This window comes from Rana temporaria, chromosome 4 (genome assembly GCF_905171775.1).
Source record: "Rana temporaria chromosome 4, aRanTem1.1, whole genome shotgun sequence".
In the NCBI taxonomy this organism is placed as follows: Eukaryota; Metazoa; Chordata; class Amphibia; order Anura; family Ranidae; genus Rana; species Rana temporaria.
Window position 1 is genome coordinate 265998191 of NC_053492.1, and position 14096 is coordinate 266012286.

General features: G+C 40.3%; 1 protein-coding gene across 1 annotated transcript in view; it reads left to right on the plus strand.

Annotated features, from left to right (window-relative positions):
* AMD1 (adenosylmethionine decarboxylase 1) overlaps positions 1-12699 on the plus strand; it is a 62221-nt gene extending 49522 nt beyond the window's left edge. Inside the window, exons 6-9 of the mRNA XM_040350244.1 lie at positions 2933-3077; positions 5981-6073; positions 6160-6315; positions 9023-12699. Coding sequence (XP_040206178.1) covers positions 2933-3077; positions 5981-6073; positions 6160-6315; positions 9023-9160 — 532 coding nt within the window. The 3' untranslated portion in view covers positions 9161-12699. The remainder of the gene's footprint in view (positions 1-2932; positions 3078-5980; positions 6074-6159; positions 6316-9022) is intronic.
* The last annotated feature ends 1397 nt before the right edge of the window (positions 12700-14096 follow it).

Below are 14096 nucleotides of genomic sequence, written 5' to 3' on the forward strand. Positions count from 1 at the left end.
AAGCGACGCAGTCCCGAATTGCAAAAAGGGGCCCGGTCCTTTACCTGCATTTTGGTCCGGGGCTTAAGTGCTTAAAGGATTAGTTCACCTTTTGGAACATGTTACAGAAGCTGCAGCTTCTCCTCCCCTCCCAGTGACGGCAAGCGGTCATCTTCAGGCACACACTGTCACTATTTGAAGACGTGTCTGGGCATCGTTCATTCAGAGTGCTGTGAATGTGGAAACCAAGTCCCGACAGCCTCTGCGCCTGTTGGCTTGTAGTTCTCAATGAACTACCGTGGCACCATTGTCTCTTCTGGTCAGTGTGCATCTATATGAACAGACAAAGTGACGAGCGCAATGAATATGACTAAGTAATCAAAGTGTTAATCAGTGAACATTGATAATAAACTAAAATTGAAACAAAGTGCTAAAAAATATTAAAAACATCAATAATGAATAAAAACGTTCAGCCAGCAAGTGGCCAGTGAAAAAAAAAAAAAAAAAAAAAAGTGTGCACAAAAATAGCTGCAAAAGTCAGCAGGCAAACATAAATATGAAGCCTAAATCAGTCCTGGAATAATAGGCTAACAATACAGCCTTTATACGTGCATAAAAGTGTAGGAAGTTCCATAAAGACAAAAATAAATATAAACTTCTCCAATAGTGATAAACAAATGTTTAAAATCTTCTCATGTGGGTCTTCAAATAATGTGGGCTCACAATGCGCTTACCTTCCCAAGGTAGTAATCAAGCCTTGATTAAATGGATATCCACAAGGGGTGTTGTTGAATCTGCAACTAGCTGTGGATGTTCAGGGCGTCCTGTATAATCCAATGTTTGTAGGCTCCAGATTTCTATTTGGCAGCGGTGGTGCTCAGCATGGGGAAATAAAAAAGGTAGCTTCCCATAGTGTAGTAAACCAAGGCTAATTTATTGGTAAAAACGCTAACAAGTGCATTTTAAAAGATCAAAGAAAACGAAACTAAGAAACAGCTGATGACAGCTTACTGATGTATTGCTTCAAAAATCAGTCCGTCCCTTACATGTTACACCACGTCACGTGGCTTCATCAGAGGCCTCTGATGAAGACCTCTGATGAAGCCACGTGACGTGGTGTAACATGTAAGGGACGGACTGATTTTTGAAGCAATACATCAGTAAGCTGTCATCAGCTGTTTCTTAGTTTCGTTTTCTTTGATCTTTTAAAATGCACTTGTTAGCGTTTTTACCAATAAATTAGCCTTGGTTTACTACACTATGGGAAGCTACCTTTTTTATTTCCCCATGCTGAGCACCACCGCTGCCAAATAGAAATCTGGAGCCTACAAACATTGGATTATACAGGACGCCCTGAACATCCACAGCTAGTTGCAGATTCAACAACACCCCTTGTGGATATCCATTTAATCAAGGCTTGATTACTACCTTGGGAAGGTAAGCGCATTGTGAGCCCACATTATTTGAAGACCCACATGAGAAGATTTTAAACATTTGTTTATCACTATTGGAGAAGTTTATATTTATTTTTGTCTTTATGGAACTTCCTACACTTTTATGCACGTATAAAGGCTGTATTGTTAGCCTATTATTCCAGGACTGATTTAGGCTTCATATTTGTTTGCCTGCTGACTTTTGCAGCTATTTTTGTGCACACTTTTTTTTTTTTTTTTTTTTTTTTTTCACTGGCCACTTGCTGGCTGAACGTTTTTATTCATTATTTATGTTTTTAATATTTTTTAGCACTTTGTTTCAATTTTAGTTTATTATCAATGTTCACTGATTAACACTTTGATTACTTAGTCATATTCATTGCGCTCGTCACTTTACCTTTCACTATTTTATTGTATTTCTATTTGATATTTATACATTATTAGATTGAGCAGCATCATCACTTTTAGTTCATTACTATTATTTTACTTCACATCTTAAGCTTTACTAGGTAGGCGCAAGAGCACCCTCACTTTATTATATGAACAGACAGATGCACTGACAAGTCTGCAGGAGTCCTGCATGGAACTCATGATCAGCTGATCGCTGGTGCAATGCTTTTCAGGCTCCAAGTAAAAAAAAAAACTGCAAAAATGTGCAATTTTTTTTTTTTTTTTTGAAGGTGATCTACTTTAACCTGCTGAGCGATATTCCTGAGTGCGGCTCAGGATGAATTTTTCATACCAAAAGTGCCAACCCCAAACCACACTCAGGATTGCATCGCAGGATCCAGGGGACAAGGTGTCTCCCCGCTGTGTCTGCGAGCCGCCGTGTCTCGCTCGATTCAGTGCCAAGCTCCGTTCTCTGCGAGTGTTGTGACGCACAGGGATGGAGTTCGGCGCCAAATCAAAAAGTAAAAAACACAGTATACATACAGTACACTGTAATCTTAGATTACAGTACTGTCAAATACACATCCCCTTTGTCCCTAGTGGTCTGCCCAGTGTCCTGCATGCAGTTTTATATAATAAAAACTGTTCTTTCTGCCTGGAAACTGGAGATTGTCCATAGCAACCAAAAGTGTCCGTTTACATCAAAAGTGCATTTAGACTAGCTAGAAAACTGCGATAATTGGAATCACTTGCAGAATTGAGCGATAGTGATTTGTGGGGAAATTTGTCATCAAACACTGAAAGTAATGACCGCGACAATTCTGCAACTAAGCAAATTTCAGTGTTTTTGATTTGATTACATTATTGAATAATTTTTATTGTTATTTATAATTATTCATTATAATTGATTTCGTATTTCAAACTTTATCATGTTTGGACTCTTGTTCGGACAGATTTTTATGAGTTATTCCTAAGAATTACAAGCCTAAAAGATAAAAAAATTTCCATGCAAAATAATGGTACCGCTTTCAGCATCAAAAATCTGACATCTTACTGACTGGGAGGTTAAGCATGGGCTGAGGTCAAACGGATACAAAAGTAACTACTATTCTTTGTTTTCTTTTTGATAGGTACTTGTATACTCTGGATGTCCCAGAGGGTTTTGTCATCAATCAGCCAGACCAAACACTGGAAATTTTGATGAGTGGGCTTGACACAGAAATAATGGACCAGTTCTACATGAAAGATGGTGTTACTGCAAATGATGTCACTCGTGTAAGCTGAACTTGAAATGTAAAATCCTCTACTGCACTTCACCTTTTGTGAAATGAATGTGTGGGCTGACTTAAAGTAGAACTAAAGGCAACACCTAATTTTGGATAGAGTAATGAAGGCTTATAAACCCTGTCAGTTAGCCATCTTTGTCCTATTAGGGGGATTTCTCTTTACTTTCTGTCCCATAGCCAAAGCAGGAAGTGAGGAAAGTGTTCTAATCCATCTTCACACTCTAACTCTTTAAAGCAGGGTTCCAACCACAATTAGCATTTTTTAAATGTATGTGCTTTCATCATGCGTTTTTATAATATAAATCCGGTCACTTACTATTTTACATTCCGCCGCTGCTCCGCATAGTTATTCAAAAAAGATAGTTTATAAAACTATGTCCACACCGTTGTCATTTTGCTTGTGGGCATTGTGAAGCCCACAAGCACTTCCTGGTAGTCTTGGATGGGGAGTGATAATTGGGTAGCGCACTGCATCCTGGGAAATTATGACACGCATTTCCCAGGAGCATTAGAGGGAGATGTCAGGATCCTAGGTGATTCCAAAGGCAGATTTTGTGGGACCGTATAGCAACAGTCATTTCCAGATGAGTAAACATTTTTTTTTTCTTTTTTAGGTCTAATGAGCACAATAATGGAAAAAAAAAAAATTTGGGATGGAAACTCCACTTTAAATGCATTTACAGGTCAAAAACACAACTCCTGGACAATTTTTGAAATGGTCCCCCCAACAAGGATTTAAAATTAAAAAAGCTCTGGCTTCCATACTTGTCACCTTTGTGACTCTGATGTGGTTCTTCAGAACTGAAGCGTTTAAAAAGTCTAGTTTATATTTATTTTTTTAATATACGATACTTGTCTGTTATGTGCAATATTGCATAGAGCGGCTCCAACCCTCCTCTTCCACCACACTCGACACCTCTTCTGCATGTGCCCCCATAGCATGCATCTTGCTATGGGAGCATGTGCTGACTGATTCCCAATTCATGCTATATGCATCATAGACAGTGTGGCTCGGCCCTGCCCTCATTTGATGGCAGCAGGAGCCAAGGGCCCTTGCTGCTAGCTCTGTTCTTTGAGGAAAGAGACCAGCACTGCTGCAGACAAGCACAGCAGTGGATTGGGAAAGGACTCGGGTAAGTAAAATGGTGATACAAAACACATTTTTTACTTTAATGTAGGGAATGCACCAAGGTAAAAGTCATTCCTTTACAAACAGTAGGACATACTGTGGGTACAGAGTGTCATGGACTCACCACCTAAAGGATCATCACCATGGCACCCTGCAATTCAGTTATGTTGTCACCATAATAGTGCTGCACTCTACATCGAGGACTGACCATCACCAGAAAATACAGGAAAGGGAAAAACGGCAGGGTGTGGGGGAAAGCTTTAAGAGTCTTTGTATTGCACCAAGGTTGCACTGATTGTGGTTGCAACGCTCTACAGACCCGATACAAAAATAGACATTTTATTGGTACATGTATTCACCTTTTCAAAAATATGCACTTATTTATCAGGTATATTCACTTCTAGTCGCTATCTCCTCTGCAATGCAATTAGCTACTTTCTGCAAAGTAATGTCTTTCTAAATTCTTCACAATCGGCTCACACATTTATACTGCATAGGCTTGCCAATAAGTTGCTCAGATACTGTGTATTTTAGTTTTAAGTGCGAGATGTAGCTAATCCAAAATGTACAGCAACAAGAATTCAGAACCACTTAAGTACTGGAGGATACAGTTTAGTAAATACCCGCTTACACATCTAATTAATACTTCTAAGAAGGATACTACAGCTATAAATCAGGCTATGCTTCTAGGCCTTGCATGAGTACTTGGCGTATTGCAGCAACTGCTGACAGCAGCAAGAGCAAAGAATACAGTCTAGACATATGGGGGAAACTGTCTGGGAGCAGCTTTAGGTGGTCTGGTGGATGATGGCCTCCTTTTCCTAACAATAACTCAGTGGTAGTAAATTCTGTACTACCACTTGTAACTACAGGTAAGCCTCTAAGGCCCCTTTCACACTTGTCCTGCAACGTCGCATAAGTCGTACCCCATGATTTCCAATGAGTACCGTTCATATCTGTGCGACTTCAAGTTGTCCCTGCACTACTTTGGTCTGACTTTGATGTGACTTGAGGTCCATACAGGCATTGCTTAAAGTCTTAAGATTGCGTCAAAAAAAATTGGTCAACTTGTGCGACTTTCAGGTCACAAAAGTGTTAAAAGGGCCTAATAAGGCTTACCTGTAGATACTGTGATTTTCTCCTAAACTTGAGATCATCGGAACATGCGCTCTAAAGGTCCAGCTTACAGTGCCGGACCTTCAGTGCCAGTGCTGGAAACGGCGGCTCATGCGTGGGAGTGACGGCATAATGGGTCCGGCCAAGCGCATAGCTGGAGCTCACAGACGGGAACATGCCAGCCCTCTCAGCAGTGACTTTACAGCACTGGAGGGCTCTGTTCCAAGGAAGTATTTCATAATGTGCTAGTATATGATGCATACTAGCACATTATTATGCCATTGCCTTGCATGTGTGTTTTTTTTAACATTGGCGATTTACAACCGCTTTAAGGATGGTAGCAGGATATGCAATACCAGTGCAGTGATGGGTGGCCAGTAGGATAGTTATACTAGAAGGTAGGAAAGAACAAAGTGATAAACATGATCAATATACAGTATGAAAAATGGCATCACAGGTTTTGGGGATCCCTGGACACTGAAAACAATCCAAGGATGTTACCAAGCATCTAAAAGTGCCATTTTTTTGTAACAGGGTAGAGTATGTGAAAGGTTGAAAAGGAGCCCACAGATTTCACTTTAACCAGTAATGCATTCAAATTACATCAGTGTTAACATTTTTATTAAAAAATATTTTTTTGTTTTCAGATGAGTGGAATTCGTGACCTGATACCAGGTTCTGTCATTGATGCTACAATGTTTAGTCCTTGTGGTTACTCAATGAATGGGATGAAATCAGATGTAAGTATTTTCAGAATAGATTGGATTACCTCTTTCATTATATGTGTGTTCATGCTTGCTTTAATATATTAACTTTATTACTTTAGGGAACTTACTGGACTATTCACATCACTCCAGAGCCAGAATTCTCCTATGTTAGCTTTGAAACCAATGTGTCGCGGACAAGCTATGATGATTTGATTAGTAAAGTTGTGGATGTGTTCAAGCCAAGGAAATTTGTGACCACCCTCTTTGTTAATCAGGTAATGCTTTGTTTAACTGATAATGAGACTGAAAAAAGCATCAGAACAGGCTTTTATTAACTCTTAATTGCTAGGGCTGCAACTAACGATTATTTTCATAATCTATTAGTTGACCGATTTATTGTTTCGAACAGACAATAGCCTTAAAAAAAAAATTGCATTTATAAAAAAAATTTGGGGCCAATTTGTTGTTGGGCAGATTACAAAACACAAATTGATGCAAAAACACATTAAATGCTTTTCTGCAGCTTCTCCATTGAAGTATGTTGAACCAGAAAAATAACAAAATGGCACCGTTTTGCGTTAAAGTTCTTGCCCTTTCCAAATACGCAGCAGCCAAAAAAAAAATCATGGATGTGAACGTGTCCCATAGGAAACATAATGGGGTTAAAAAAAACAAAAATAAATACAAAAAGAGCAAATAATCGCTACCGTAAGGGGTTAATTTTTTTTACTGTGGGACAGTGAAAGTAATATTTACAGTAGTGATTTGCTTTTTTTTTTTTTACTATAAAAAAACAAATTTTCGTTTTTTTAACCCCATTATGTTACTGGCAGATTAATCGATTATGAAAATTGTAATCGATTAATTTCATAATCGATTAGTTGTTTCGGCCCTAAAATGCTTAGTTTGAGAGCAATTGGTTTACTGCTCATAAATGTGAGCACGTGGCTTGATTGTGACCTTGAACATGCAAATATTCAAATGTTCTAAACAGAAGACTTTTCAGACCCGTTCTTGCTCACCCTTTTGTACGTTGACACAAGTTAAGGCAGTCTCTTTAATGGACCCTCAACACATGAAATTATGCACCTGCTCTGTGGCAAAGCATTAACATCTATATGGCTGTGTGCTGTAATATAGATGGTTACTCTTGACATATACCAGGAATTTGCAATTAGCGGACCTCCAGCTGTTGCAGAACTAAAAGTCCCATGAGGCAAAGCAAGACTGACAGCCACAAAAACGACACCCAGAGGCAGAGACATGATGGGACTTGTAGTTTTGCAACAGCTGGAGGTCAACTAATTGCATACCACTGCCATATACTGTGTGCACAGTGGGATGCCATTCGAAAAGGTAATGCGAATATACAGCGAGATACTGTAGCAGCTTTTGCCAGAACTTCGATTTAGGCAATGCATACGTGTAAATCCAACCTAAATTGCTTATTTAACCACTTACCGACCAGCCACCGTGGTTATATGGTGGCAGGTTGGCTCTCATGCGCAAATCACTTTAGCTATATGTCGGCTCCCGCATGCTCGAGAGCGTGTCGGTATGCTTTCGTACACGCTGGTGGGTACGGGTCGGACTCTGTCTTCCAGTGGCCCGCAATTGCCTAGTACAGAGGCAGAATGGGGATGCCTTTGTAAACAAGGCGGAACCCCATTTTGACAGGAGACATGACAGATCTACTGTTCCCAGTGATCGGGAACAGTAATCTGTCATGTTCCTGCCATCCCAACACTCCTACAGTTAACACACCCAGGGAACACAGTTAACCCCTTGATCGCCCCTACTGTTAAGCCCTTCCCTACCAGTGTAATTTTTACATTGATCACTGCATTTTTTTCACTGGTCCCCAAAAAGTGTAATTTGGCATCAGATTTGTTCGCCGCAATGTTGCAGTCTGCTGAATAAAGCAGATCGCCGCCATTACCAGTAAAAAATAGGTCCTTAATTCTATCTCGTAGATTAAAGACGCGATAAGTTTTGCACAAACCAATTAATATACACCCATTTTTTTTTTTTTTTTTTTTACGAATATCTATATCATATATATTCGGCCTAAACTGAGGCATACGTTCGTTTTTTTATATATATATATATTTATATATATTTTTGTGCTATATGTATTATAGCAAAATGTTCGTTTTTTTTTTCCCCCTCAAAATTTTCGCTCTTTGTTTACAGTGCATCAAATTAAAATCAGAGGTGATAAAATACCACCAAAAGAGCGCTCTGTTTGGGTACAGCGTCGCATGACTGCAATTGGCGGTTAAAGCGAAGCAGTGCCGTATGACAAAAAATGACCTGTCATTAGGCGGGCAAATCCTTCCGGGGCGGAATTGGTTAAGATTAATTTACCTAAAACTGAGACATTTGTGTATCAAACATGTAGCTGAGGCCTTCTAGCTCTAATATAAGCTTAGGAGCTCCATGCCACATTGGGATTGGGCAGCATATGCAATTTTTCATCGAATGTGTGGGTTGGGGAATCTTTTTTTTTTTTTTTTTTTTTTTTTTTTTTCTGCTCGACCTGCTGATTGAATAAATTCTGTATTGGCCGTACGGGATTCAGCCTTTAGTTTTTTAAAGTTGTAAAGAAGAAAAAAGGGTATGCCACCCAATTTAAATGTCACATGGAGCTCTCAAAGTGTGCTTTTGTATTCTGCCGGCAGCGAAGGCTCCAATACAATGATTAGTGTTGCTGGCTATAGCTGGCAGCACTGATTGTGGAAAAACATGACGGGCTGGTTGTACACAGGTCAGTCGATTGACTTATGTACAACCAGCTAGACCATATAAATGTGGCTGGTCCCTACTGAACCGGATGAATTTTGATCCATGTTGGCTGGCTTAAAGCAATTTGGTCTCTTGTATCCATGTGGTAGTTCCATCTGACATTTCATTAAAACTGCTCATATAATGTTCAGTATAAGGAACGATATTCTGACTGTCTATTTTTCTCTTCCCCACCAGAGCTCCAAATGTCGTACTTCATTCACTTGTGCTCAGAAGATTGAAGGCTTCAAGCAGCTTGATCGCCAGTTTGCTCAGTTTAATGATTACAATTTTGTGTTTACCAGTTTTGCTAAGTGCCAGCCACAGCAGAGTTGATTAGAAAATATGAGAAAGCGTAAAAAGAAAACCAATAAAGCAGGTGGTGGGTGCTTGCTAGCTAATGTTGCCAGGATCCATCTTTTCCATCACCTAGTAGCTGGAAGCCTTGACTATTATCCTACTAGAAGTTTGAATTGTAACCATTATTATATTAAGGAGTTAGGTAATTTGCATGAATGCTCTCTCCTGTGTGTAGGTATTCTATGCCACTCTTGCTGTGAAATTGAAGTGCATGTAGAGAAGTTAAATGCATACTGTACTAGACTGTATCATAATTGTAAAAATGCACATAGTTCAACAGACAGCATAGGTTTTCTACAGGTGTCGCCAAAAATTCCCCACAGACAAGGCTTTCGTCCCCATTAGTCTGTCCTGTGTCCACATAACTTGTTTGACTTGTGATTTAACTGTAGAGTTACATGTGTGCCGTATTTTCACTGGGAACATTTTCTGGCTATATGTAATTCCTTTATTTTTTTTCACAGATTACATTTCTGTTTTTTAATACGGATAGAACCTAAATGAAACTGTAGAGGACATCACCATGTTTTTGTATTTATCATGACAATACAAACGCCCACCTCCTTGAGCACTCTAGTAGTGGTTTAGATGCAGCCTACAACTATATTTTGCGTTACTTTGGCAGCTGACTATAGGGAAACATTGATCAAAATAGGGCCCCTTCTACACGGAGCGTGCTCCATTGGATTCCACCTGCCCTGTGGGGAATCTGTTCATTGGTCCCCCGCTTAGTAGGCATATGGCGGGTCTGCTCTCATCTTTTTTTATGTAAACGGACCACCTGTCCATTTACACTCAACTGCCATCTGATCTGCCAGATGGATAGGGAACAGATCCCCATCCTTCTGGGTATTTTTTCAGATTGGATGTCAACTGGTGTAAACAGGCACATGACTGTTTACACTCGCTGGTCTATAGAGGGAGACTGTAGAGTCCTAAGAGTCCTATCAGTCCGCTAGTGTGAAAGGGGCTTAAATGTTAAAAATACAGGAAGATGAAGTATTGTAAGACAAGTGAATTTGGCACAATGTGTATGAAAGCTTTTATGGTGGCAGCCATTTCCATGCTTGGTGTCGCACAGTGTTAAAGTGGATTTAAACTTTTAGTTATGACTTTTATAGAGTTTGGAAGTGTTGGGGGGTGGGGGATATCAATGCCCATGTTTTTGTTGGTTGCAATAAGCAGTTTCCACAGCAATCTAGATCATGTAATCCAAACCCAACATGTTGGGTTGCGTGATCTGCATCAGCTCTACATTAGGGTACCAACGTCAGCGTCTATTTTTATTTCTAAGACTCAGCTGAGGTTTGGTGCACTGCTGCTACAGCTCCAGATTATGTGAACTGGAATGCCATGAGTTCTGCTTTTCTGCACCCAAGGAATCTTCTTGGAGATCCCTATCCTCCCAATGCCTGCCTAATTGAATAAAATACTTAACTTCAGAGTTTATGTATGCTTTTAAGATGACTGTTCATTTATTGCAGCTTCCATTGAAGGGTTTTGATACAGGTGTTTTACTTTGTGTCATACATCCTTTTAGGTCAAGTAATGTGCAAGCATTTAGAAGAGTAAACTAGTTTTACAAGTGCCCAACTACAATGCATTTGCCAGCTAAAATTATGGAATTCTCTGCTATGATGTACAGTTTGCACTAAATAAAATATTTAAGATACTTGTACTTTTCTAATGTAGATGCTTTGTTACTGGTGTCATTCACCCTAGACAAATACATGGGTAAAAGGAAAGTCTTTTCTGCAGTTTGACAACCAGTAGCCTGGGGTGGAGCAAGCAGATCATGGTAGGCTGGCTAGAAGTAGGCAGAAGCATGGTAGGCTGGAGAGAATTGGACAAAATCATGGTGGGGCAGACCTACATTCTGGAGTGCTAAATCTGCTGACAAGGTAGTGGATGATTGGTGCAAGTGCAAAATTTAAACTGTAGTCTGGTGCTTTTGGCCAAAGTAGTGGAGGGGGGTCTACATGTAATCGCTTACTTTCTGAGTTGTTTTATTGGTCATAAAGGCTTTATGCTCTGTGCTGTCAGACCGGTTTTCTTGAACTGCATCTTGTAAGAGGGTAACAGACTTTAAGGGAGGTGTCCTTGAAATTCCCCATATTACATTCCTTGTAGAACTCTGCATGTTTTGGGTGGTTTCATTTGTAACTTAGCGTGTTCCTCATATCCAACTTGGTTATGGGCATCTTTTCTCCACCTTCTGTAGGGTTTCTTTCACTGGATTGTAAAAGGAGTTTTGTTATTTGGTAATATGCACTTGTAAGTCTACACAGTCTGCCCAGAATTTATAGTTGTAGCACATGCCCTGTTGCTGCTTGTAAAACACTAATCGCCTGTATACTGAAATACATGCACCACATGTATGGCGTGTAAGCAGCAAATTTCGTTCAGAATGCAGAAAATAAAAAAACTAATGCACAGAGGGCCCCCTGTAGGCAAACCTCTACCTAAGCAAATGACGCACAAAGTTGCAGTGGAATAGCATCTGGTGACCGGTCTTGAATAAAGGTGAAGGCTATTAACTAGCCTACTGGTGATACAGCTTTGGGACTTGGCTTTTCTGGTCCTAAAATGTGTTGCATAAATATCTGGCTAAATATCGAGTAATATAGGTATTAGTTACAGGTGACCTGGGAGTTGCAGTCTCAATGCTCTGATAATGTTGGCCTGGATTGTTCTCTACAAAACTCAGTAACTATTTCTGATTGTGCAGTTACAATATGCTGTAAGCCAGTCCAGATATTGCCTTTTTCTTTTCTCACTCAAAAAGGGAACCATGTGACATTGTGCATGCGACTACTCTTCTGTATTTAACAGTGCTGTGACCTAATCTGCACTCCTTTTGTGAAATGGTATAGTGATTACTTTTTTTATACATAATTACCATCATGTAATTCGAGAAGTAACTAGGAAATCTGGACTGGTAATATTTAAATGAATAATTTTAAAGCATAATGGAAATTCTATAAGGCAATAAGAATCAACGTAAGCTTTTCAGAAAGTGGCTGCATTTTTTTAAAACAAGTGTATTGCAGGAGTGACATTTGTTGCTTTTGACCCTACAGCCTAATATTTATATATCCATTCTGGATATGATGATATAGCACTAGCTTTGGTAGTGTTGGACACTGTTAAATGTCTGCATTTGGAGGTTTCATTCCAGATGATGTTTCCAAGCAGTTTATTGCTTGAATAGGGTATTTGAACATGTGTTCATTTTGAGGACCAATATTAAAAATTCCTTAATGTCTAAATTATTGCAAGCCCCCCTGTTACTGTACATTAGGCACAAGTAAAGTACCTAAGCATACCATATCAAATGATACTGCTGACCTATTTGGGGGTGGAATAAGATCAATCACTGTTTAGGTTCTCTAACTCGGTAGTATGAGGGGAAATGTTGGTGTCTTTATTTCCTCTACATTGTTTAATCATTGGACCTGTATTGAAATTCTGTACCACAACCTAAAGCTTCAATAAAGTGCTTAATTCATGAGTCATTGATTGAGTTTATCCTTTAATTTGAGCTTTTTTACACAGGAATTCTGAAGCAATCCGGTTATATGCTTCTGCCTACAGGAGGTTTGTACACTGGCTAACAGAAAAAATGTTGCCGGTCATTCGCCACTGCTTTAAATTGTCTCAATTTTGTGCTAGTGTCCTAGGTTTAATGCTCTTCCTCACCCAGCAGAGAAACGCGTTGTTTATATATTTTTTTACCTTTCTTAAATCAAGATGTTTGGTACATGTTGAGATAGATATAGCTAGCTATCTATAATATATCTCTCAACTTTTATTCTTCAACTGACTTAAGCACTGCTTGAGCCAATTTGCACTACAGCTACATTATTAGCGTATTCTTGGGCTACTTTCACACTTTGTCACTTTGCAGGCGCTATAGAGTTAAAAATAGCACCATCAAACCACCCTGAAAGAGCCTCTTTACTGGAGCGGTGCGCTGGCAGTACGCTCAAAGTACTGCTAACTGCATTTTTGAGGCGCTGCAGGAACACCTCAAAGTGCTCCTGCCCATTGAAATCAATGGGAAGCGGCGGTTTGCGGACGGTTTTAACCATTTTCCGGCTGCTAGCAGGTGTTAAAAACAGAGAGTTGGTATGATTGGACACTTATTTATTTCTCTTCCGTTCATGGACGGACACAGCAGCAATTGACCTTAAAGTATTATATCCTTCCTTCCAGCAGAGACTAGGCAGAAAAAACAGCACTTCAAGTGTTAAAACACTTTTCAGTACAGCTCCTCCCAGGGGGCGTGGTCCCGGGTATAACCCACTCTCTGACTCGGCAGCTCCAGTTTTTTTCTGCCTAGCGTCAGGAGTAGACATAGCCTTCTGGAGTCCATGAACTTTGGAAATTTTTTTTGCGATATTTTTTTGTTTGTTTTGTTTTGTTTCTGCATTTTTGAATCCTGAGATTCTACTATCAACTGCCGACTGGGTGACAGGCTGGATCTCGATCCTTGTAGTCCCCCCAGGCGTGGCCATCGAGCGTGTGCCGGCCCTTAGCTCAGCTTTGGGTCGTCCATGACATGCCCCGTTGCTCCAGGGGTGGCCGGGGAACTACATGTTCCAGGGCAAACATATGACCGGTCTCTATGGCTTTGTCAGTGTGTCTGGCCGACAGCCAATGCCGTTTAGCGGACGTTGGTTCTGTCCGGAATGCCTCCAGCCGGTGGTCGCAGGACGGGTAAGTAGTGGCCCCTTGCCCTGGCAAGGTGGTATGGCTAGTGCTTTCCTGGGAGGTCGAATGAGGGTCTGCCCTGCTTTCCTCTCTCCCTTCCTCTCCCTCCTTTACCATGCTGGGTGGCGGCTGTAAGGGGGGGGTCCGCCTGGGGCTCTGTCACTACGGGGGCTGTGCTGCTGTGTGGTGCTATTAATTT